The sequence below is a fragment of the Ovis canadensis genome, chromosome 17 (genome assembly GCF_042477335.2).
Source record: "Ovis canadensis isolate MfBH-ARS-UI-01 breed Bighorn chromosome 17, ARS-UI_OviCan_v2, whole genome shotgun sequence".
Lineage (NCBI taxonomy): Eukaryota > Metazoa > Chordata > Mammalia > Artiodactyla > Bovidae > Ovis > Ovis canadensis.
Window position 1 is genome coordinate 21,728,823 of NC_091261.1, and position 24,496 is coordinate 21,753,318.

General features: G+C 40.8%; 1 protein-coding gene across 1 annotated transcript in view; it reads left to right on the forward strand.

The window, feature by feature from the left end:
• The window catches only part of TTC29 (tetratricopeptide repeat domain 29), a 260,760-nt gene that overhangs the window by 46,735 nt on the left and 189,529 nt on the right, over nt 1–24,496 (forward strand). Inside the window, exon 6 of the mRNA XM_069558624.1 lies at nt 2,789–2,974. Coding sequence (XP_069414725.1) covers nt 2,789–2,974 — 186 coding nt within the window. The remainder of the gene's footprint in view (nt 1–2,788; nt 2,975–24,496) is intronic.

A 24,496-nucleotide genomic window follows, 5' to 3' on the forward strand; every position in this document is an offset into this window, starting at 1 on the left:
TTTGAGAAACAACCATGTGAATTAACATATACATTAAGCAGGTTGGTTTGTTGCAGGACTTATCAGAGCCTTTGACATGTTAATGTATCGTGTGTTTCACTGAAAGAGAGAAATTAGTAGGAGCACTTTCCAAATTTATTTCATCATGAGATCTCCTTTTAAGGTGGCCTAGTGAATATTGGTCTAAGGAATAAATCAACAATAAAATTGATTTTCATCTTATTAATATAGCTGCTGACAATTTGAGGAAATGTTGTGCAAGCAAGGAGAAAAGGCTGTTTAGAATGTAAAGGGTATAAACCATGTGTTTGTATTATTCAAAGGTTCAAAACTTTCAATTTTTCCATAGAAGAATAGCTTAGCTGACAAGTAGTCTTTAAATATGTAATCTAAATAGCTTCTAAGCAAAACCAAAAAGTTTATCAAATGTTGGAAACTGTTTTTCTATTAAAGCTTAATTACTGAAAAATGGAAAATTATTTTAGGTTTGCATACATATTTTTTTAAAGCTCTTTGTGTGACTTTTTAAAATGGAAGATACGAAACGTTTTATTCACAGGTTTTAAAAATACCAGTTCTCTAATCACTGTGTATGTGGGCTTCCCTGGTGGCTCAGATGGTAGAGTCTGCCTGCGGTGCAGGAGACCAGTGTTCGATCCCTGGGTCGGGAAGATCCTCTGGAGAAGGAAATGGTAACCCACTCCAGTACTCTTGCCTGGAAAATCCCATGGGTGGAGGAGCCTGGCAGGCTACAATCCATGGGGTCACATAGAGTCGGACACAACTTCACTTTCACTTTCAATCACTATATATGAGTAAGAATATAAAATATTACAAAACAGATTTTAATGCTCTATTCATATTAGGCACAGGTCCAGAATGGAAAGATAAAGCACAAGAGAAATCAGTTCTGAAATGAGAGTATTTCTTTTAAATAAATTGCTCAGGGTTTTACCCCCTACTTTTCACCTAAGCTATTGCTTATTGTGAATAACCTTTAAAAGGCAGAAAGTCTCTGCAGAATCTCCAGTTCCTTCAAAACTGGGGAATAGGGAGAATGTATTTTAACTTTAATTTTTAGTTCTAAAACTTATTTTGAGATAAATCTTCATTTCCTATGGAATTATGAAGTAGCGATTTCCCTGGGGGCATAGTGATAAAGAATCCACCCACTGATGCAGGGCACGCAAGAGATGTGGATTAGATCCCTGGGTCAAGAAGATTTCCTGGAGGAGAAAATGGCAACCCACTTTAGTATTCTTGGGCTTCCCTTGTGGCTCAGCTGGTAAAGAATCCGCCTGCAATGTGGGAGAACTGGGTTTGATCCCTGGGTTGGAAAAATCCCCTGGCGAAGGGAAAGGCTACCCACTCCAGTATTCTGGCCAAGTATAGTCCAAGAGGTTGCAAAGAGTCGGGCATGACTGAGTGACTTTCACTTACACTTTCTGGTATTCTTGCCTGGAAAATGTCCATGGACAGAGGAGCCTGGCAGGCTGCATGGGTGTGCAAAGAGTTGGACCCAACTGAGCGACTGAGCACAGCACAGCACACACAGTGTGTAAAAGCTGACATTACGTAGGTCTTAAATTTCTCTGGGAACATTGGAGTGACTTATGTACAGTTTTCAAAAGTTAATTTTTGTTGTAATCAGCCTATTGTCAATGTTTTCTCAGCCTTTTGACTTTAATCGTATAGGAGTACCAGTGGGCAATATGTAATGCTTTTCATAATTGTAATTATTTCAGGCAGATATAGATTGACTCTTCTGATAGTAGTGAGCAATTAATATCACTTAATTCCAACAGATAGTGATTGCTGTAAAAAGTCCTTGGAAGGGTAATCCATAGCCTACCATTTACTTGTGACTGTGTTTTTAGCACAAATGCAAAGAAATGCAAAGATTATGTATTTTTTCATGTCCACCAATAGAATGAAATCTACAAGAAAGAAGTACAATTTAGCACAAACATTTTTGTTTAAGTTTATGACTGTTTGCAATGAAGTTTGTAAGACTGATTCATAGTTTATCAGTATATTTTTTTGTGTAAAAATAGGTCAGATATTTGCCACTTTAGGGGAAAAAAAGAGGGATTTAATAAACTGACAGCTAATAAAGTAGTAACTTCCTGAGTGAGAGAGATGACTAGTATTAACACATTTTCAGCAGAAGAAGATACTCATAGAAAAGATATGCTAGAAATCTACTGTTTCTTAACATTGCTAGTAACTTGTACTGTCAGGAATGGTGCTGTAAAGTGTATGGAACATACAGTGATCATCATTTCTTGTATCTATCTATAAGCTGCATGCTTACTTTTTCTTTTGGGTGAAAATACCTTGATATTTTTAAATTTCATCTGCTTTCTTCCTTTATCTTTTTGCCATGGTTAGGAAACATTGCATTCTCTGGAATCTCTAAATACTTTTCAAATCTTCAGTGGGAGAAGTACTTGCTGATACCATATACTCATTTATTCCAAAAGAACTGAGCCCATTGCTGGCAGACACCATTCTGTTTTTGTCTTATATAAAGACTACTATATCAACCAAAGAGTATATCAGTCTGAGCGCTTCAAAAGATTTTTTTCCTCATGTGTACATCCTTTAATTAATATAACTAGTTTAATAGTTAAAACACATTAATTTTTACATTTCCAGTTTTTAAATAGTTAATCATGCTTTTAAAGAAAAATAGAAACTAAATGTCACTATATTGGTTTGCCATTTTAAGAGATGTGCCTTGAGACATTTTTCTAATGCATTTTCTGATGTTTTTCTCTCTTTGAAGAGTACTTTGAAGAGGTCTATAATAACTTGTACGCTCTGGCCTGTTACTTCAATAATTCTGAAGACAAGTGGGTTAGAAACCACTTCTATGAACGATGTTTTAAGATTGCTCAAGTCATCAAAATAGACGGTGGGAAGAAGGAAGCCGAGGCACATGGACACATGGGGCTGCTCTTCGAGGAGGATGGTGAGTAGCCCTTTGCCAGGGTGCCCTAGGGGCTTTGGAGGCTCTTGAGTCCAGGCATCCAGAAAGCATGTAGGGGTGGAGAAAAAGACCTGAGGCTTGGTGTTAAGAATGTAAGTTGTGTGTGCTGTGTGCTCAGTCTTGTCCAACTCTTTGCTACCCCATGGGCTGTATGTAGCCTGCCAGGCTCCTCTGTCCATGGGATACTCCAGGCAAGAATACTGGAGTGGGTTCCATTTCCTCACCCAGGGAATCTTCCTGATCCAGGAATTGAATTGAGCCTCTTGCGTCTCCTGCCTTGGCAGGTGGGTTCTTTACCACTGTGCCACCTGGGAAGAATGTAAGTTATTGAGATTAAAAAGCAAAGGGATGTGACTTTGGACTCACCCTCTATATTGCTACTCTCATACCCCAGCTGAGTACTCAGCCTAGAGTTCCCAGCAGCAGCATCACAGAGAGAGAACTTCTTCCCAGTCTTCCACGTACATCTTTCCTCCGCATTGCACCATTTCAAATTATTTTTCCTTTCGTGTAGACCTTTTCATTCATTTTAACTTGATTTCTCATGTTTGAAAATGGAAAAGAGGAAAGACACACATGGTGATTTTCCTGACATGCCAAATCCCATATATTCAATCTCTATAACTCAGATACCATTTGTTGTGGTTTTATAATAATTTCTGAAGGAAATATTTCTTTATAAATAATGTCATGCTTAATAATATTATATTAAGACAAGCCAAAGCCTGAGACAAAACCACAAATTCATCAGAAACATATTTCTTATGGTGGTTTAATAAAGATTGTGAGGAGAAATTTAAGAATTAAAGTTATTTGTGGAAGAATAGTGGTTAGATCATTTACAAACCAAATATATGGGAAGATGGAAATATTTGATCAGAAATAATTCTGTTTCTCCCCTCAAAGCACTCTCATCTCCATGAGAGTTTTTGGCAATAGGGTTAAGTTAGAAAATATTCGCTATTTTATGGCTAGAACTGCCTAGGACTTTGAGAAAGGAGGGGAAAAAAGGCTTTCGTGCCTCAGGAAATTGCGCATTGCATTCTACAGCATGGTAGGTACTGGAACGTGGCTGCTGGTCAAGGGCTCTCTTGGGTGATAGGTGTGAAGAAGAGCAGAACAATTCAAAGAAGTGAGAGCTCATAGGTCCTAGATTCAAGGAAGGCAGGACGGAGCCAGAAGGAACTGGTGGGAGAGGACTTCACTGGTGGTCCAGTGGCTAACACGCCAGGTTCCAAATGCAAGGGGGCACAGGTTTGATCCCTGGTCAGGGAACTAGATCCCACATGGTACACAGAGAGGCCAAGAAAAAAAAAAAAGAGTAAGATGTAAAAAAAAGAAGAAAAAAGAAGGGACTTGTGGGGGACATGAAAGATGGATGTAATTTAGGCAGGTAAAGAAACAGGAATATATTCTGTAAGGCAGAACTACATAGACCAAAGCAAAATTAGAGAAAATGGTAGGTGCAGCAACTTGGTTAAAGTGGCAAGTATATTTCTGAGCAGTGACTGGGGTTGAGTGTGTATGGAAAGATTTGGGTTCAGAGTTTGGGCTTCTGTCTCTTCAGTCTAAGGAAAGGAGTGTGATAGGAGTCTCACTGTGAGACACCCCATGGGAAGAGGAAGAGGGAATGGTTAGGAAGCTGCTGCATTCATTCCACCTTGAAGGAACAATCCAAGAGTATTTAAAAGAATATATTTGAGCATATCCATAGCAAGAAAAAAAAATTATTTTTTGGCTTCACCTGTGACATATGGGATGTCAGTTCCCCAACCAGCGCTTGAACCGGTGCCCCCTGCCTTGGGAGCATGGAGTCTTACCTGCTATACCACTAGAGAAGTCCCTACAGTACAATTTAGGATGTCTCAAAGCAAAGGGTTAGCAACATCAAGCGATACCTATACAACAGAGTTCAGTGCAGTCATGAAATTACAAATTAGAGCCAAATTCATTCGTTTAGCAAGTATTTGTTTAGGACCTAATGTCTAGAGATAAAACAGCTAGCAAGATAGACAAAATATTTTCCTTGCGACACTAAGATTGTGCTGGGAAAAACAGGCCTTAACCATTCCTATCTATTATAACGTATGAACTAGTGGTAAATGCTGTGACGAAAAATGAGGCAGAGGAATAGATAGCAGTTGCTACTTTGCATACAGTGTTCACCTTCTAGAAGATGAAGCATGGAGAAGGTGAGGGAGTGAGCCTTGTAAAAATCTGGAGGAAGAGGCTTTAGAGAGAGGATGTAGGGAGTGCCCAGTGAAGGCTCAGCACTGTCTGGAACTCAGTGAGGAAGGTGGGGGATGAAAGGAAAGGAGCCAAGTTTAAACTAGGAGGTTGGGATCACATAGGAGCTTGTAGGCCAAGCTGAGGACTTTGGATTTTATTCTGAATTGTGTGAAAAGTGAAAGTTAAAATGTTAGTTGCACAGTCATGTCTGACTCTTTGCAACCCCTGCAACCCATGGACAGTAGCCTGCCACACTCCTCTGTCCATGACATTCTCTAGGCAGGAATACTGGAATGCTGCTATTTCCTTCTCCTGAGGATCTTCCCAACCCAGGGATCGAACCTGAGTCTCCCACATTACAGGCAGGTTCTTACCATCTGAGCCAACAGGAAATCTCAAAATATATATCAGTTTCAGAAAATGCTCATGGTACATTAAAGAAAAAATGAGATCCAAACACAAGGTAAAATATAATTATATTTGGCATGTGTTATGTACCAACCAAGTGTTAACAGTGGTTGTTTTCTGAATGTGGGGATCATACATAGGTGATTATGGAATTATGTACTGAAGAGTTATTACTTACTGTAATTGAGAAGTTACTTGTTAAAACTCTAGAGCCTGTTGTTAAAAACAACCTAGATGTCCATCAGCAGATGAATGGATAAGAAAGCTGTGGTACATATACACAATGGAGTATTACTCAGCCGTTAAAAAGAATTCATTTGAATCAGTTCTGATGAGATGGATGAAACTGGAGCCGATTATACAGAGTGAAGTAAGCCAGAAAGAAAAACACCAATACAGTATACTAACACATATATATGGAATTTAGGAAGATGGCAATGATGACCCTGTATGCAAGACAGGGAAAGAGACACAGATGTGTATAATGGACTTTTGGACTCAGAGGGAGAGGGAGAGGGTGGGATGATTTGGGAGAATGACATTCTAACATGTATACTATCATGTGAATTGAATCGCCAGTCTATGTCTGACGCAGGATGCAGCATGCTTGGGGCTGGTGCATGGGGATGACCCAGAAAGATGTTCTGGGGAGGGAGGTGGGAGGGGGGTTCATGTTTGGGAATGCATGTAAGAATTAAAGATTTTAAAATTTAAAAAATAAAAAACTAAAAATTAAATTAAAAAAAAAAGAAAAAAAAAAAAAAAGTTTAGTTTTTCAGTTTGTAAAAATGGAATAAATTCTTGCTTATGTAAAATTCAAAGTAAAATCTTTGCATAAGCTTTTAAAAATGATTATTTTTAAGCTTTTAAAAAATGATTAGCTTTTTTTGAAGATGAGGAAACTGTGGCACAAAGAAATTGAGCTTGTTAGTGCTGGGGCTGGTGTTGACTCAGCTGGCTTCAGAGCCTGTGTTGGCAGCCACCGCCCTACGCAAACCAAGAACTGCTTTACTTTCAACTGTGAAAATTCCCCAAAATTATACACTACAGTGTAATTTAGCACTTTCTCGTTCTCTACTGTAAGTATATCCCTCAGATGTTGTCTGTCTTATTTTGTTTTTATAATTGGAACCATTAAATTCTCCAACTATGAGAAATTGAACAATGGAACTTTCAATTACAGACTCCCCCCCCAAAAAAAGAATTTAAGAAAGAAGTAACAAATAATATATGAAAATTAAAGCTAAAGAAGCCAGGGCTACCCTGATGAAAGTTTAGGAGTGGCCTCATTGAGTTTCAGATAGCTACCACAGACATATTCTGAACTTTTCTATACATTTTATTTCTGATTTTTAAAACTTGATGTGATATTTTTAAATTTTTTACAGTAAAAAACACATAATAGAATTTACCATCCTAACTATTTGTGAGTGAGTTCAGTAGTATTAAGTGCATTCTCACTGTTGTGTAACAACAGTTCTGGTCTCCAGAACTTTTTCATCTAGCAAACCTGGATCTCAGTACCCATGAATCAACACTTTCTGATTTTTAAAATCTGTGAATGTTTCTATTGGAGGATTTATAAATTGTTTTCTTTCTTTCTTTATTCATTCTTCTATTCATCCACTTATTCAACAAATGTTAGAGCTACTTACTAATGGTTACTAATACAAGCAGCAGCCAGGGCACCATATCAACTTAGTGGCTGAGAGTGAAAATGAGTTTGGAAAATGTGGTCAAGGTGGGGCTGCTGTCAGATTACATTCACGGGTCAGTGGCTTACTCACAATTAGATGCCCCACCCTACAGCATGATAAAATGTACCCAAATGCCATAATAAATAGGATGTTTTGTCTATAAACCTATTCTTAAGTTAGATTGTGTTTGTTTGGGGTTTTTTTGCAACTCCTTTTTGAAAGATCTGAACTAGTTTTCTATGCCCTTAATCAGTTCATTGGCCACAAGACCTGTGCCTTTATTGCCTGATTGATAAAATGATTTGAGTTGATATTGATGAAAGTTTTAGAGATTCAGTTTATAAGTTCGTAAGTTCATTCATTCATTCATAAGTTCAGTGTACTTAGGAGGATAAACTAGGACTACTTAAAATATGGGACTAGAGTGCCATGAGGGCTCACCTGAACATGGGGTCCCCCTGAGGTGATGGTGTGTAGCTTCCGCATATCTGATCTGATGGGTCCAGACAAGCCCCATGGAGGCCCCGCAGCAACAGCTAGGTGGCAGCTGTGCCCAGAGGCAGGTGGCAGCCTCCTGGTTCCAGGGCGCCCATTCAGGTTAAAGCAGGGTACCAGCCAGCAGATGGCAAAGGGCAGTTTGTCACAGCGCAGTGAAGTAGGCTGCAGTCCAGGGCATGGCTCCAGCACCCTCGGGGAACTAAAGAGCAAATGAACATAAGCAGAAGCCATGTCATGGGGACTGGGCACCTGGGTGCATTTGGGGCCATTGTTCAGCCCACAAATACACCGTCTGACCAGAGCACAAACTGTAGTCTCCACTGCTGCTAAAGATGGTGCTGGTATGCAATGTGGACTGGCTTCCATTGACTCAAAGACTGGCTGTCTATTCTTCAGTTCAGATATCTGCTAGGGTAGCAGGCATGGAGTACTCATGGTCTGACAAACACTTGTAGCAGATCAGAGGCCGTGTCTTCTTTCAGAATTGTCACCTACTTGGAAGGACAGATGGATAAGCAGCATTCACACCACATCTGTGGAGCACTGGAGAAAGTTCTCAGACCCTGGACTGGTAGGAAACATTCCCATACATTCCAGAGCAGCACACAGAGGTCTGGCAGGGCTGGATGTCAGAGTCTGGGAGAGAGATGGTTTTCTAAGTGCTGTGATTAAGGAAGTACCAGGCTTCTCCCTGGGTATGGTCTGGGACCAATAACAAGATGATGTGCCAGAACCTTAACTTCAGTCCTCTCTTTCCAGGTCACCGTTTAGTTGTTGGGTCAGGGAACTAGGATCCAAGTCTTGCAGTTGCAGCTTTATTAGTGGTAAGCAAAGAACTGGTGGGTCTGAGCACATCAGCATTCAGAATTCAGCTCCTACCTTCTTTGCTTCCACTGATTTAGGATCTGAGTCCAAGCCTTGCCTTTGACCAAATTAGTGAACTTAGCACTGAGACTAGCCCGTTTCCTTGGAGTCTTGTAAGAGTTGAGTCTGTTTTTTGGGAGAGCTAACCTGGAGGATTAGAATTGGTCAAGGAAACACTTGATTTCTATCTAGCTCTCTGTCCTGTCCTGTCTCCCCCTAGTTCAAAGAGGGCTGGCTTCAAGCAGCGTCTCTCACTCTGCCAACAATCTATTCCATTTCAACTCATATGGACTTGGAATGTGGACCCCCCATCTCGGGAGGCAGAAGGATGATAAGAGTAGACGTTGGGTGACCACCGTTGGTGCTGATCATCTTCCCTGAGAACAGGCAGGGGGAGGCCCTTGTAGGAACAGCTTAGGAAGTGCACATCTCCCAGTTCCAGAGTTCTTCATCTGTAGCTGTAGCACCGGGATTGAGTAAAGACTGACCCAGACCCACAGCGTTGATTCCAGATTCTCCTAGTAACTGGGACTTCTGCAGAAGAGTTGTCCTGGTTGGCTTGGTCAGTTCAGAGCCTACAATTTACTGTTGACAGCCAATTCTTTGGACGAATTCTGGATGGTGTATTCCAGTGGGATTTGCCAAGGGGCAGAAGGAACCAGAAGGAGGGTTACAGTGGAATGGCTCCCCCTCCCCCAGACCATCTGGTAGTGCAAGACAGATCCAACACAGGAGGCCCCACTCTATGGGCTTCCCTGGTACCTCAGGTGGTAAAGAATCTGCCTGCAGTGTAGGAGACCCAGGTTCAATCCCTGGGTGGGGAAGATCCCCTGGAGAAGGGCATGGCAACCCACTCCAGTATTCTTGCCTGAAGAGTTCTATGGACAGAGGAACCTGGTGGCCTACAGTCCATGGGATTGCAAAGAGTCAGATATGACTGAGCGACTAACACACACACACCCCATTGTAAAGGACTGTCCCCTTTACCATCTTCATCTCATGGCTGCTGCTGCTGCTGCTAAGTCGCTTCAGTCGTGTCCGACTCTGTGCGACCCCATAGATGGCAGCCCACCAGGCTCCGCTGTCCCTGGGATTCTCCAGGCAAGAACACTGGAGTGGGTTGCCATTTCCTTCTCCAAAGCATGAAAGTGAAAAGTGAAAGTGAGGTCGCTCAGTCATGTCCGACTCTTCGTGATCCCATGGACTGCAGCCTACCAGGCTCCTCCGTCCATGGGATTTTCTAGACAAGAGGGAAGTAGAATTTGGAAGCCCACTTTTCTTGTCTTGTACATAGATTTGGTGGTGGTTTAGTCACTAAGTCATGTCTGATTATTGTGATGTCATGGACTGTAACCCGCCAGGCTCCTCTGTCCACAGGATTCTCCAGGCAAGCATACTGGAGTGGGTTGCCATTTCGTTCTCCAAGGGATCTTCCTGACCCAGGAATCAAACCCAGGTCTCCTGCATTGCAGGCAGTTTCTTACTTCCCTGGTGGCTCAGAAAGTACAGAATCCACCTGCAGTGCAGGAGACGTGGGTTTGATCCCTGGGTTGGGAATATCTGCTGGAGAAGGGAATGGCTACTCACTCCAATATTCTGGCCTGGAGAGTTCCATGGACTGTATAGTCCATGAGGTCACAAAGAGTCTGAGTGACTTTCACTTCCACTTTATCCTGTTTTGTAATAGTCAGCCTTTTCCTAACACATCCTCCACCCATTGTAAGGAAGATGCCCCCTTTCATTTTTTTTGCATTAATTTTATGAGGGGCAGTAGTTCAGCTTTCCTCTCAGTGAAGTGTCCACTGTGTATTACGTAATGACTTTCAATATCATACACACACATACCACCAAAGGAATTCTATCACTGAGAGTCCTAACCCCACAGGGGTTCCACTGCTAAGGATTGTTCAAAGCTAGTTCCTGCTAATGATCTCTAGCCAGCCATCCTGAAGGCTGACCACAGTATCACTAGCGTTTTCTTCCCACTCCCATCTTGGTCTTTGATTTCTTTCCAACCCCCCTGACTTGCTTCCAGAAGGCCATGTTATTGGCCTGGAGAGATGCCCGGTTTGCTGGGACAACTGCCATGCTAACAAAGTAATTGGTCAGCCGCACTCACAGCAGGCCTACCAGGGCCACACGGCTCTGAGAAAACTCAGAGAGACAGGAGCAGAGCAGGTGTGCAGGTCTCCCATTGCCCTTCCATTGGATGCTCTGTGTTTAGGGAACTGTTGTTACACTCTTGGTATAATCGGGGACCAGACCCAATAACAACATGACATGGCAGAGCCTTGACACAAGCTCTACCCTGTCACCTCAGCATCCATCGTTTGATGTCAGATCAGCCAGCCCTTCCCCTGTAATTGGTGTGGAGGAACAGATGAGGTCTCTGCATTGGGATTGCGATCACAGGATTGTTTGTTGTTTGGAGAAGGAAAAGGCAACCCTCTCCAGTATTCTTGCCTGGAGAATCCTGTGGACAAAGGAGCCTGGTGGGCTACAGTCCATGGGGTTGCAAAGAGTCAGACACGACTGAGCGACTAACACACATAGAGTATGGCAAAGAAAATCATAGGCTATGTCACAAGATTTGCCACCTAGGCATTCGTAATTTCGGGAGCCCCAACCTCTTTCCTGTCAGGAGAGAACTCTAGGGTCTAAGCCTTCGCTATAGGTCAGGATTCATTGCCCTAAAAATACTAAACCTAACTGGTTTCTTTGGAACTTTGCCAGAGTCCATCTCTTTTTCTAGGAAACTAGTCTACAGGGTATCAGTTCTGGACAAGTTAACCCTTATTTGTTAAATCTGGAAGTTCTGTGTAAGGAGTGACATGAACATGCAGAGACTAGGGTCAGATTATGAACACAGAAGTGCTATCCTTTAAAAACTAGGACAAAGTCGGTAAGGTGGTAAGCTTCAAAAGGATCTCTACCACTGAAGACTCCCTGTTTTAAAGAGTGGATCAAAGTGGAAGCATCAGTTAAACCAGAGGATCCCTGTGCTATACGACACGTTCTCATTAGTTGTTTGTCCTCTATGTAGTATCAGCAGTGTACCTGTGGTGACCTGGACGGGAAGGAGGTCCTAAAGGGGGGGATGTAGGTACGTGTGTGGCCGATTCATTTTGCTGGACAGTAGCAACCAACACGTTGCAAAGCAGCTATGCTCCAGTAAAAATTAATTAAGAACAAATGAGTGAGCAAAAGTAAGAGAAGATCCAATTTCAGTCCTAGAAGAATGCCTGCTAGATGCTGAAATTGAGTGAGTGCTAGTCTTACCAGCTAGCAGATCCAAGGGCAGACTGTCCATGCTGCTTGCCTTTAAATACCTAGACTAAATATTCCCAATTGAGAGATGTAGAAAATGAAAGAAAAACAAACCATTAATCTTATAAACCTATAAATGGAATAATTAGAAAAATTCCTAGTGTCTTCAGGAAGATACAAGAAGGCAGAAAAGTTTAAGGATAAAACCAAATGAGATGACAGTGAGCCCCAGATGAAGTAAGGAAGGCTTTCAATGAAATGCAGATTTCATTTCAATGAAATGAAATTATTCATAATTTCAATGAAATAAAATTAATTGGTAGAATTAAACTACAGAGGGGAAAAAGAAAAGAGCAAGATTGTGTTTATGCTCAGTCACTTCAGTCGTGTCCAGCTCTTTGCAACCCTATGGACTGTAGCCCACTAGGCTCTTCTGTCCATGGAATTTTCCTGGCAAGAATACATGCCTTCCTCCAGGGGATCTTCCCAATCCAGAGATCAAACCGTGTCTCCTGCATCTCTAGCACTGCAGACGGATTCTTTACTACTGAGCCACAGGGAAAACCCTAGTGTATAAAAAGTTGACACCACGGAATATTAAATCAGGGGTGTTGAGGGCAGGCAGACTTGGAATGTTTTTCCGAAATGCAGGTGAAAGACTAAGAAATGAAAACAATGACATTATAAATTTGGAAGTTTCTGAGATAGAGTAGATAATAGCTAAAATGAAAACAATAACCAAAGACATTTTAAGAAAGCTTTCTTGACCCCCACAAACGGTGAGTATGCAGATTGAAATAGCTCTTTATGTTCTAGTCAAAAATATAAGGAAAGATCCATAACTAGATAATTCTCAGGAAATTTTTTGAACGACTCAGATTAAGACAGATTCGCACCTTTAGCTGAAGAGAAAACGCAGATTGCCTGCATGGAAAGCAAAATTAGATAGTCTCATTTTTTTCTCCTTTGCAACAAAAAATGCCATGAAACAAACAAACAAGTAGAGTCCAGGGGATTTGAGGGTAGGGGAAAGAGAATGGGCTGCTATAAACTTCAGAGTAGGCTACAGAAGTAAGTTCTATTCCCATGTGAAGCAACTGGAAGATACTCTTACCTATGCAAGCTTCCGAAAGCACACTGTGAATGTAGTTTCCCTGTATGCCATATTCTGTGACCCAACAAGAGATAAATCAAAGGTACAAATTTTAAGAAGAAGGAAGTCCTAATATAAAAGAACTGACAGTATACACCGGAACCGGTTAAATACTAAGTGTATACAGATTGTCAGTAATTTTGGAGATAGAAAATACAAAGTATAAAAATCGTGTTGTATACAATATACACTCCTTTGAAGGAATGTTTAAAACTGTGTGATTAAAATTTTTCTTTCTATGATTTTTTAAACATTTTATGGTAATGTTAGTTACATCAATGACTTATTTTAAGGTTAAATTTTATAAGAAACAGTTAAACATAAACCATAAAAAAATAGAAACTATGAAAAATAGAAACTATAGGCAAGCATTTATTTTCGTCTTAGGTGGGAAAGACCTTTGAAACATAAAAACAGTGGAACAAAGCGCAAAGAAAAGTGATGGGATTTATGGAAAGATAATGATATCTTCTCAGTGCTCCAAGCTCAGAACCCAGTCCGAAGAAATACAGGAATCAAATAGATCATCATTGCTAAGGATAGGTGGGGAACAGAGCTTATATCTGTTCAAATCAAATCGATTATCTCACAGAATTCATCATAACCACCTAGCTGCTGAAAGTCAGCTCATGCTCAGACTCTCCTGTGGGTTCTAAGCTTGTGCCTGTGAACTTCAGCATGGCACCTGAGAACAGAGGCTAGAGAAAATGAAAGTTTAGGATTTCACCAGTCAGAGATATTGTTGCTCCTTCTCTGTGGTAAGAAGTAAACAGGGAAGGAGACAGGAGGTCCCCTCATGGAAACAGGAAGCTAGTGAAATAGCTTCCCCTCTTTCAGAAATACTGACAGATTTGATACATCAAGAAAAATTATTTATTGAAGACTTCATTTAATTAAAGAGAAGCTAAAACTTGAAATTATTGGAAACAAATAGGATAACAGATTAGCATAATTATTATATAAAGAACATTTACAAATTGGTAAGAAAAAAACACTTAACACACGTAGCATTATGACAGACAAAGCTAGTGGATGTGATGGGAATTCCCGCTGAGCTCTTTCATATCCTAAAAGATGATGCTGGGAAAGTGCTGCACTCATTATGCCAGCAAATTTAGAAAACTCAGCAGTGGCTACAGGACTGGAAAAGGTCAGTTTTTTCATTCCAGTCCCAAAGAAAGGCAATGCCAAAGAATGCTCAGACTATCACACAACTGCCCTCATTTCACATGCTAGCAAGATTATACTCGAAATCCTTCAAGCTAGGCTTCAGCCATACATGAACTGAGAAATTCCAGATGACCATGCTGGATTTAGAAAAGGCAAAGGAACCAGAGATCAAATTGCCAACATCTGCTGGGTCATAGGAAAAGCAAAGGAATTTCAGAAAAACACCTACTTATGGCCTCATGACTACGCTAAAGCCTTTGACTGTGTCACAATGAATGATGCACATTTGGTGAAACACCACAAACTGTGGAATATTCTTAAGGAGATGGGAATACCAGACCACCTTATTGCCTACTGAGAAACCTGTATATAGATCAAGAAGCAACAGTTAGAACTGGACGTGGAACAACAGACTGGTACAAAATTGGGAAAGGAGTATATCAAGAGTACATCAGGTGACAGGTATATTGTCACCCTGCTTATTTAACTTATATGAAGAGTACATCATGTGAAATGCTGGGCTGGATGAATCACAAGCTGGAATCAACAACCCCAGATATGCAGATGATACCACCTTAATGGCAGAAAGCAAAGAGGAACTAAAGAGCCTCTTGATGAAGGTGAAAGAGAAGAGTGAAAAAGCTGGCTTAAAACTCAACATTCAAAAACTCATATCATGACATCTGGTCCCATCACTTCATAACAAATAGAGGAGGGGGAAAAGTGGAAAAAGTGACATTCTGTTTTCTTGGACTCCAAAATCACTGAGGATGGTGACTGCAGCCATGATATTAAAAGATGTTTGCTCCTTGGAATAAAAGCCGTGACGAACTTAGACAGCTTATTAAAAGGGAGAGACATTAGTTTGCTGACAGAGGTTCGTCTAGTCAAAGCTCTGGTTTTTCTGGTAGTCATGTATGGATGTGAGAGTTGGACCATAAAGAAGGCTGAGAGCTGAAGAATTGGTGCTTTCAAACTGTGGTGTTGGAGAAAACTCTTGAAAGTCCCTTGGACAGCAAGGAGATCAAACCAGTCAATCCTAAAGGAAATCAATCCTAAATATTCATTAGGAGGACTGATGCTGAAGCTGAAGCTCCAATATTTTTGGCCACCTGCTGGGAAGCACCGACTCATTGGAAAAGACCCCAATGGCTGGGAAAGATTGAAGGCAGGAGAAGCGGGCAACAGAGGATGAGATGGTTGAATGGCATCACAGACTCAGTGGACGTGAGTTCAAGCAAACTCAGGGAGATAGTGAAGGGCAGGGAAGCCTGGCATGCTGCAGTCACAAAGAATCATGCACACAAAGAAAATAGAATGCCATGACTAGGCGGGTGAACAACAATAAATTATATACAATAAACTCTTATCCAGCCAGTCAAAATGCTATTTTCCAATGATTATGGTAATAAGAGCCACTGCTTATTGAGTGCTATGTGTCAGTCACTATAAAAGTGCAAATTCTGGCCAGTGGTTTATGAGTACTCACTTCCAGGCTGAAGCTTGGAGGAGCAGCTGAGTCCTTCCTTTTACCTCTGTTTTTGCCATGATGGCCATGGAGGAATTATGATGAGATGGTGAAATCTTGAGTTGGAAGCAGCCTGCTCCCTGAATGAGCATTTGGAGGGGAGCTGCTCAAGAGAGTCACTCTATCCTAAGGGGACTTCACCTGAACGAGAAAATTACTTTGTCTAAGCCCCTGGGATTTCAGGGTCTGTTTACTACCATGGTGCAGCCTCATCTAACTTTGACAGATACAATCTCCAACATTTGCATGCCCTCATTTGAATGAAAGATTTCACAAGTCTTGTGAATGGCTTTTGGCTGTTTCTCTGAAAATGTCACACTAAAGCTTTCCTTTGGGATGTGATATATAATGTCTTTGTGCTTTTTCCAAACACTTCCATTTTAACATTTTGAGACACTTTACAAATCTTTTTTCAATTTACTAACATAACTTAGTCTCCCCAAAATTCCATTTCTATTTTTAATGTAGAAAACATAGATGCATTTTATAACACATTTCTATATTGTTTGAATATAATAGATGAGCAACATATTTATAATTCAGAAAATAAAAATAGGTGACTTTTTTCTTTATTTTTTTAATATAAATTTATTTACTTTAATTGGAGGTTAATTACTTTACAATATTGTATTGGTTTTGCCATACATCAACATGAATCCGCCACAGGTATACACGTGTTCCCCATCCTGAACCCCCCTCCTTCCTCCCTCCTCCCTCCCCATACCATCCCTCTGGATCAGAATCACTCCATCACAAGTCTGCAATAGTGTTTTGCCTGCTAGGCAAAACAGGGTCCTAAACTATTTCAACATCCCCTGATTATCATTATTGAAGAGTAAATCCAGGAGGAAAGAGTGGTCTACTTGGCTGATCTTGTCTTGAAGTGTTACCACAGAGACTTATTACCTGATCATGGGTCTTGAAATTGGGATCCAAAACTTGAGCTCGCTCACTCAGTCTGGACTTCTCATTCCCTTCACTGAAATCTCTCAAAGCTCCCTCTAGGCTAATTCAGTAACTCAGTGTGAAAGAACCACCAACCATGAGAGCAAAGATGTCGAAAATACACAAATAGCAGATGTGATTGTCAGCATTGAAAACTGCTCACAGACACTTCAGAAACCCATCAAATGAGAGCATTGAACCAGTTTCACAGATTCTCTAGATGCCTTATCTGAGAAATCTAGGGAGTCTGATCTGCTGTCCTCAAGATAATCTACCCTGAAAGTATCTCTGGCACTCAGCCCCACTGAACCACCATCTCAGGTAATGCATACAGCTCGAAACATCTAGCTGTCTGTGGACATTCTCAGAACAGGTTTTCACTGCTGAAGTACAGCTTTAGAGACACACATGTTACATGTAGATCCTTGCCAAGAATACTCAGACTCTCATCCTATGCCTCTAGGGACGTTGTTGTTGTTTTAGTCATTCACTCATGTCCAACTCTTTGCAATCCCATGCAAAGCCCACCAAGCTCCTCTGTCCACGGAATTCTCCAGGCACAAATACTGAATTGGGTTGCCATTCCCTTCTCCAGGGGATCTTCCCAACCCAGGCATAGGACCCCAAGTCTCCCACACTGCACGCAGGTGGTTTTTTTTTTTTTTTTTTTTTTACCGTCTGAGCCACCACGGAAGCCTAGAGACATTGGGTAGCCTCGAACCATACCAGTATATCTGCTCAAAAGAAAAAAGCCCTGTAGCCCTGCTCACCACCTAATATTCATAGGCTTTTGTATCCTTATATTTTTATTTTCCAGCTGCCCCAGCCTTGGGGCATTAACAACATGATTGTTAATATTGACTTAGACAACATTTTTGTGAAAATGCCGAGATCTCAACCCGCACATCTGCCCCTGAGGCAGAGTAGTAATGCCACCACAGATCATGGGCTGTGGTGAAAGGAAAGCAGGCCGAGGGTCTTATGCTCCCTCAAGTTCTACGGTCTCTCTCTCCCACCTAGAAAAAGCACCGGGATTCAAATGAGTAGGACTTTTAAAAATGTGTGCCCATTCACTCAGTCATGTCCGACTCTGTGCGACACCATGAACCCCACCGGGCTCTTCTGTCCATGGGATTCTCCAGGCAAGAATACTGGAGTGGGGTATCATTTCTTTCTCCAAGGAACTCTTAAAAATGGGTAAATCGTCGTTATATGTTTAAAAAAAAAAAAGGCATTCCAAAAGTTCGGTTGTTTCTTGTTATAAAAATTATTGGGAACATGTGTACACCCATGGCAGATTCATGTTGATGTATGGCAAAACCAATACAATATTGTAAAGTAAAAAATAAATAAATAATAAAATTAAAAATAAATTATTGGCACTTTTAGAATTGATCACGACACACAGTTGGGCCTCAGCACTGTTCAGGATAGAGTTTCTGGCTCTGCTCAACCTGGAGTTTGACTCATAAATTTCTGGGACCCTTTTCATTGTTGCCATCAACAGCCTGGCTTTCTTGCCTTCTACCTCACCTTCTGTATCTCTCTGTGTACGTTCGTATTTTCAGATCCATCATCTGCCAGACCATTAGACGCCCATCCTTCATTGGATGCCTCTTCAGAAAGTAAAGGAGCCCTCCAATCCCCACCCTGTCTCCTCTCTGCTTGAGCTCAGATTCGCCACTGGCACGGGCTCCCACCTGCATCTCACTCATAACCATGTCTGAGATACTAGTTGTGTCTGGCTTTAGTGGGATAATAAGCCTTTTTCCCCCAGCCTGCAGTCTCTTATCCTGGAGCCAGATGTGCTGCCCTGCCTTCCTTTGCTTCCCCGGTGTTGGTGCTGACTGCTCTCAGTACCGCACACAACCAAGACGGGACCGTACTACGTGTGAATCTGATACTCATTTAGAGAAAAATTTCAATCATATTTGCTATGGATTGAATTGGGACCCATCAAGAGATGCTGAGTTTTTCCTTTTTTTTAAAGAAAAGGCCTTCTTTGAAAAATTTTAATTTACTTGTTTATTTTTGTCTGCCCTGGGTCTTCATTGCTGCGCATCGACTTTCTCTGCTTGTGGTCAGTGGGCTACTCGCTAGTTGTGGTATGCAGGCTTCTCACTGCAGTGCTTCTCTTGTTGAGGAGCATACTCCCCGCCACCAGGGAAGCCCTTCTAGGTGCGGGCTTCAGTAATTTTGGCTTATGGGCTCTACAGCGCGGGTTCAGTAGCTAAGGCACACGAACCTAGTTGCTCCCATGGCATTTGGAATCTTCCCCGACCAGGGATCAAACCCATGACCCCTGCATTGGCAGGCAGACTCTTAACCACTGGACCACCAGGGGAGTCCCCAAGAGGTTGAATTAACCTCAAGTACATGTGAATGTGACCTTATTTGGAAATAGAGTCTTGGCGAACGATCAAGTTGAAATGAGGTAATTAGGTGGCCCCAATCCGATATGACTGGCATCCTTATAAAATGGGCAAATTTGGGTGCAGAGAAAGACTTTCACAGGGAAGATGTGAAGACATAAGGAGAACCTCATCTACAGGCCAAGAACCAGGGGACCTCCCTGGTGGTCCACTGGGTAAGACTTACCTTCCAATGCCAAGAGTACAGACTCGACCCCTGGTTGGGGAGCTAAGATCCCACGTGCCTCAGCCAAAAAAAAAGTATCCAAAGAACACCTGCTAGAAGTGAGGTATTGAACAGATTCTCCCCGACAAGCTCCAGGAGGAACTAGCCTTGCTAACCCACACCTTGATTTTGGACTTCCAAAACTTCCAGGACTATGAGATAGTATATTGTGTTATTTAAACCACCCAGTTTGTGATTCTCTGTTATAGCAGACTCAGGAAACTAATACAATATTCGATATAGTGTCAGTGATTTTTATTAACTAAAAAAAATGGGTTTTTTTTAGGAAAAAATAAAGGAATATAATAGTGGAAGGTGATATAATTGGACATGAGAAGGAGGTAATGTTCTCTTGTTTTAAACACTTATTGTGGGTGGTGATCAATTGAATATTATCTAAAATAATATAAGAAAAAATTTTTTAAAAACTCCTTAATATCTAATATAAACAATCTCTTCCTAGAGTTTTGGCTTTTTACCTTACTCTATATTCTATCACAAAAATGACTTCATTTGGTGAATATTTTTATTCTTCAGCATTTGAAATGAAATTTATCGTCACAGTATTCAGTTCTCAAAAAAAGGTTCAAATATAATAATATAATCAAAGATTTTAATATTGTCAAAGATGCTACATCAAATGGATAGAAATTTCATGGTAATTTCTTATTCATCATGGAATAATGTTTGCCAGTTTAATAGAAAAACAGCCTTAATAACTAAAAGAAATGCAAAGGATATATCAGTTTTTAGTGTGGTATTTTATTTTCTCTTTCATTTTATTAAAAATTAATAGCGATGTAAGCTCTGTTGAGAGGATTTAAAACCCATCAAATATACAAAATCTTAACTGAGACAGCCCTGGAGAAAGGCACCAGTGCTGTGGAATGGTGGCAGACTTATTTTGCTTTAAATGCTATTTCACACTATTAGAATTGGTTCTTGTGTGTGTGCTCTTTTATTTGGAAAGCGAAACTAGCTAATTTTTAAAGATTTAATTGAATTACGAAGCAAAGAGAAGGACAGAAGGTTTTTACAGTTGATAAAAATAATAATGATGAAGATTAAACAACTATCAGAGATCCAATCATATTGTTAATCATGAAGAAAAGTGAGGGGGATGTTAATTATTGATTGGTTCTTTGGATAGCAAGGGAACTCCAAATCTACAAGGATATTAGAAACATGGGACAAAAGCTTTAATAAAAATATGAGATATATAATAAGTTTATTATATAAAGATATAATAAAGATATATGGCAAACATTAGTCATGGATGTTTAGACATTGGATGACCATATTGGTCTGCATAGTTAACCGAAGGGCATTTGAGCATCAGGCTAGAGATGAAGTCTAGCAGAAGAAAAACTGTTAGATTGGACAATAACCTTAGATTCACTTTTGACACTACTGTGTGCTAGACAACTATGTGTATCTGGGTGAGTTATTTAATCGTGGTAGATCTTGCTCTCCTTGTCTCTACAGTGAGGGAGTAGGGGCAGGATTGCTCTGAGTTCACTTCCAGCTCTACTCTGTATGGTCACTTAAATAGCTATTGAAAGATCAGTCCTTAAAAACTGTTAACTTCTTTAATTTTCCTTTAAAACATTAAGTGTATTTGAAAGGGGAAGCCTTGCTTCCATGAATAACTTTTCTGCTGCCTTTCCAAGTGGTGGGATTACTATTGTGTATGCAGTAGGTGCTTAGTAGGTACATATTCTCCTGGTATCAAGAGCCTGCAGGCTTTATCTGCTGATCCCTGTTGTTCCACTTGGATGCTGGGCTACTGCCTACAAACAAGGAAATTCTTTGAAGCATAGTAGCTTGGGTGGGAAATAGAAGAAAAAAATTGTTCCCTGGGGATTAATTTTATAAGTGTTCATGATCTCTATAGTTGATATTCAAGAAGAGATGCTACAGGGGTGACACTAAGGGTCAGGGAAAAGACCAGTTAACACTTCTTAAAATGCAAAAACAAAGCAATCCTGGTTCCTTAAAATAATACTTATATATATTGCTAGTGATAATGTAAATCATTTAAATGGTTTTAGAAAGCAATGTAGCAATGCATAGCAACTACAAAATTTTCCATACATCTTTATCTGCTAATTTCACTACTAGAAATTAAAAAATATATATGGAACAATTGCACTCAACTCACACGCTAGTTAAGTAATGCTCAAAATTCTCCAACCCAGGCTTCAACAATACGTGGCCGCGAACTTCCAGATGTTCAAGCTGGTTTTAGAAAAGGCAGAGTAACCAGAGATCAAATTGCCAACATCCACTGGATCATGGAAAAAGCAAGAGAGTTCCAGAAAAACATCTATTTCTGCTTTATTGACTATGCCAAAGCCTTTGACTGTGTGGATCACAATAAACTGTGGAAAATTCTGAAAGAGATGGGAGTACCAGACCACCTGACCTGCCTCTTGAGAAATCTGTATGCAGGTCAGGAAGCAACAATTAGAACTGGACATGAACAACAGACTGGTTCCAAATAGGAAAAAGAGTATGTCAAGGCTGTATATTGTCACCCTGCTTATTTAACTTATATGCAGAGTACATCATGAGAAACACTGGGCTGGAAGAAGCACAAGCTGGAATCAAGATTTCTGGGAGAAATATCAATAACCTTAGATATGCAGATGACACCACCCTTATGGCAGAAAGTGAAGAGGAACTAAAAAGCTTCTTGATGAAAGTGAAAGAGGAGAGTGAAAGAGTTGGCTTAAAGCTCAACATTCAGAAAACGAAGATCATGGCATCCGGTCCCATCACTTCATGGTAAATAGATGGGGAAACAGTGGAAACAGTGTCAGACTTTATTTTTGGGGCTCCAAAATCACTGCAGATAGTGACTGCAGCCATGAAATTAGAAGATGCTTACTCCTTGAAAGGAAAGTTATGACCAACCTAGATAGCATATTCAAAAGCAGAGATATTACTTTGCCAACAAAGGTCTGTCTAGTCAAGGCTATGGTTTTTCCTGTGGTCATGTATGGATGTGAGAGTTGGACTGTGAAGAAAGCTGAGTGCCAAAGAATTGATGCTTTTGAACTGTGGTGTTGGAGAAGACTCTTGAGAGTCCCTTGGACTGCAAGGAGATCCAACCAGTCCATCCTAAAGGAGATCAGTCCTGGTGTTCATTGGAAGGACTGATGCTGAAGCTGAAACTTCAATACTTTGACCACCTCATACGAAGAGTTGACTCATTGGAAAAGACCCTGTTACTGGGAGGGATTGTGGGCAGGAGCAGAAGGGGATGACCGAGGATGAGATGGCTGGATGGCATCACCAACTCAGTGGACATGAGTTTGAGTGAACTCTGGGAGTTGGTGATGGACAGGGAGTCCTGGTGTGCTGTGATTTGTTGGGTCGCAAAGAGTCAGACACAGCTTAGCGATTGAACTAAACTGAACTGATGGAAAAATACCCAAAGAGGTTAATTGTAACATAATTTATAATGGAGAAATAATCTGAATATTGAAGCACTAGACAAATGATTAAAATATACATCTGGGCTTCCCTGGTGGCTCAGACGGTAAATCTGCCTGCAATGTTGGAGACCTGGATTGGATCTCTGGGTCAGGAAGATCCCCTGGAGAAGGAAATGACAACACACTGCCGTGTTCTTGACTGGAGAATTCCATGGACAGAGGAGCCTAGTGGGCTATAGTCCATGGGGTCGCAAAGAGTCAGACACAACTGAGTGCCATATAAGTGGAATCAAACCATATTTGTCTTCACATACTGTGTATTGAAATGCATTTTTAAGGTTTACTTAAAAGGTCCTAGCATCTTAAAAGTCCCTTTGGAGGAAACTTTTCAAAGAAGATTCTCTGGAAGAGGAAACATGTAATTCTATTCAGGTTTCCTAGTAAACATGTGAAATAAATCCAGTCCAGAAAGTGTCTAAGTATAAGCACCGATTACTCTTAACACCCACCCTTCACTGAGGCTGTTAGACTGATTGCAGGCCTGTGAAAGCAGCTCCCCTTTAATCTCTGCATGATTTCGAGACTTACTACTTCCAGTATTTCGTTTCCTGGGTAAATTCCAAGACTGGATTTCAGAAATGGGCACTGGTATACATTATCTAAGGTGCATCTGACTGGATCAATATTAGAAACTGAGTCACTTTATATTTGAATAAAAGTGAATGTTGTAGTTTAAAAGGCTTTTTTTTTTTTCCAGAAGTTAAGTGATTAGCATTGCTATTTCTACATAAATTAATTGTCACTTTTCGGGGCATGTCAGTTTATTCTCCATCTGCCATGTGTACATGTTCCTAAGACCTTATAGTATTTAATGAAGAGATCCTTTTTAAGTATTGATAGCCACAAGAAAATTATTCCATGTTTGATCTGTGTTAAAGAATCAAAGTCCAAGATCTTTGAATGGAACTTAGAATAAAAATGTAATTAGGTTACATCCCTAAAGTCTGATATATCTTTAAACAAGACTGCAAATGAAACTTTATTAGAGCTTCAAATGAATTATTTCATTGCCTTTTTTTTTTTAAATTCATTTTCTTCCCCTTCTCTTTCATGTCTGTGTTACTGACATTGCAGCTTGTATTTTACCTGTCTTTTTCAGGGTGATTTAATTATTTACTGCTTAACGAGTAGTACAGAGAGGAAGCTTCATTCAGAGGTGCCTGCTCTGTAGTGGGTTTCTCTTTTTCAAAGCTTTGCAAGGAGGTCTTGAATAGAGGCACCAAGGCTGCAGTTCTTGCCCCACTGGATGCACCATTCTGAAAGCAGTATTTCCTCTTGTTTCTCTGAGCAGAGGCACTGCCCCCGAAATATCTCCTAGGAGGGGCCACTGACCAAGAGTGAAAGGGGTGCTGGGCACAAGCTGGATGACGCGTGCTGTTTGCAACTAGTGTCTTAAAGGCTTTCCATTTGAATAAGTGATACTGTTCCATAGCATTTACATTTGAAGCACTCCATAGAAGAGGCTCATCCGGGGTGCTGACACAGCTTTCTCAGTGCCCCTTTCAGCCACACCCTGAGGTTGGCACTGCTCTCCTTGTCTCAGAACCTTTAAAGAAAGCGTGGAAGAGGTCTGATGATATCCTGGTGTTGGGGTCTTTGCTTTTAAGT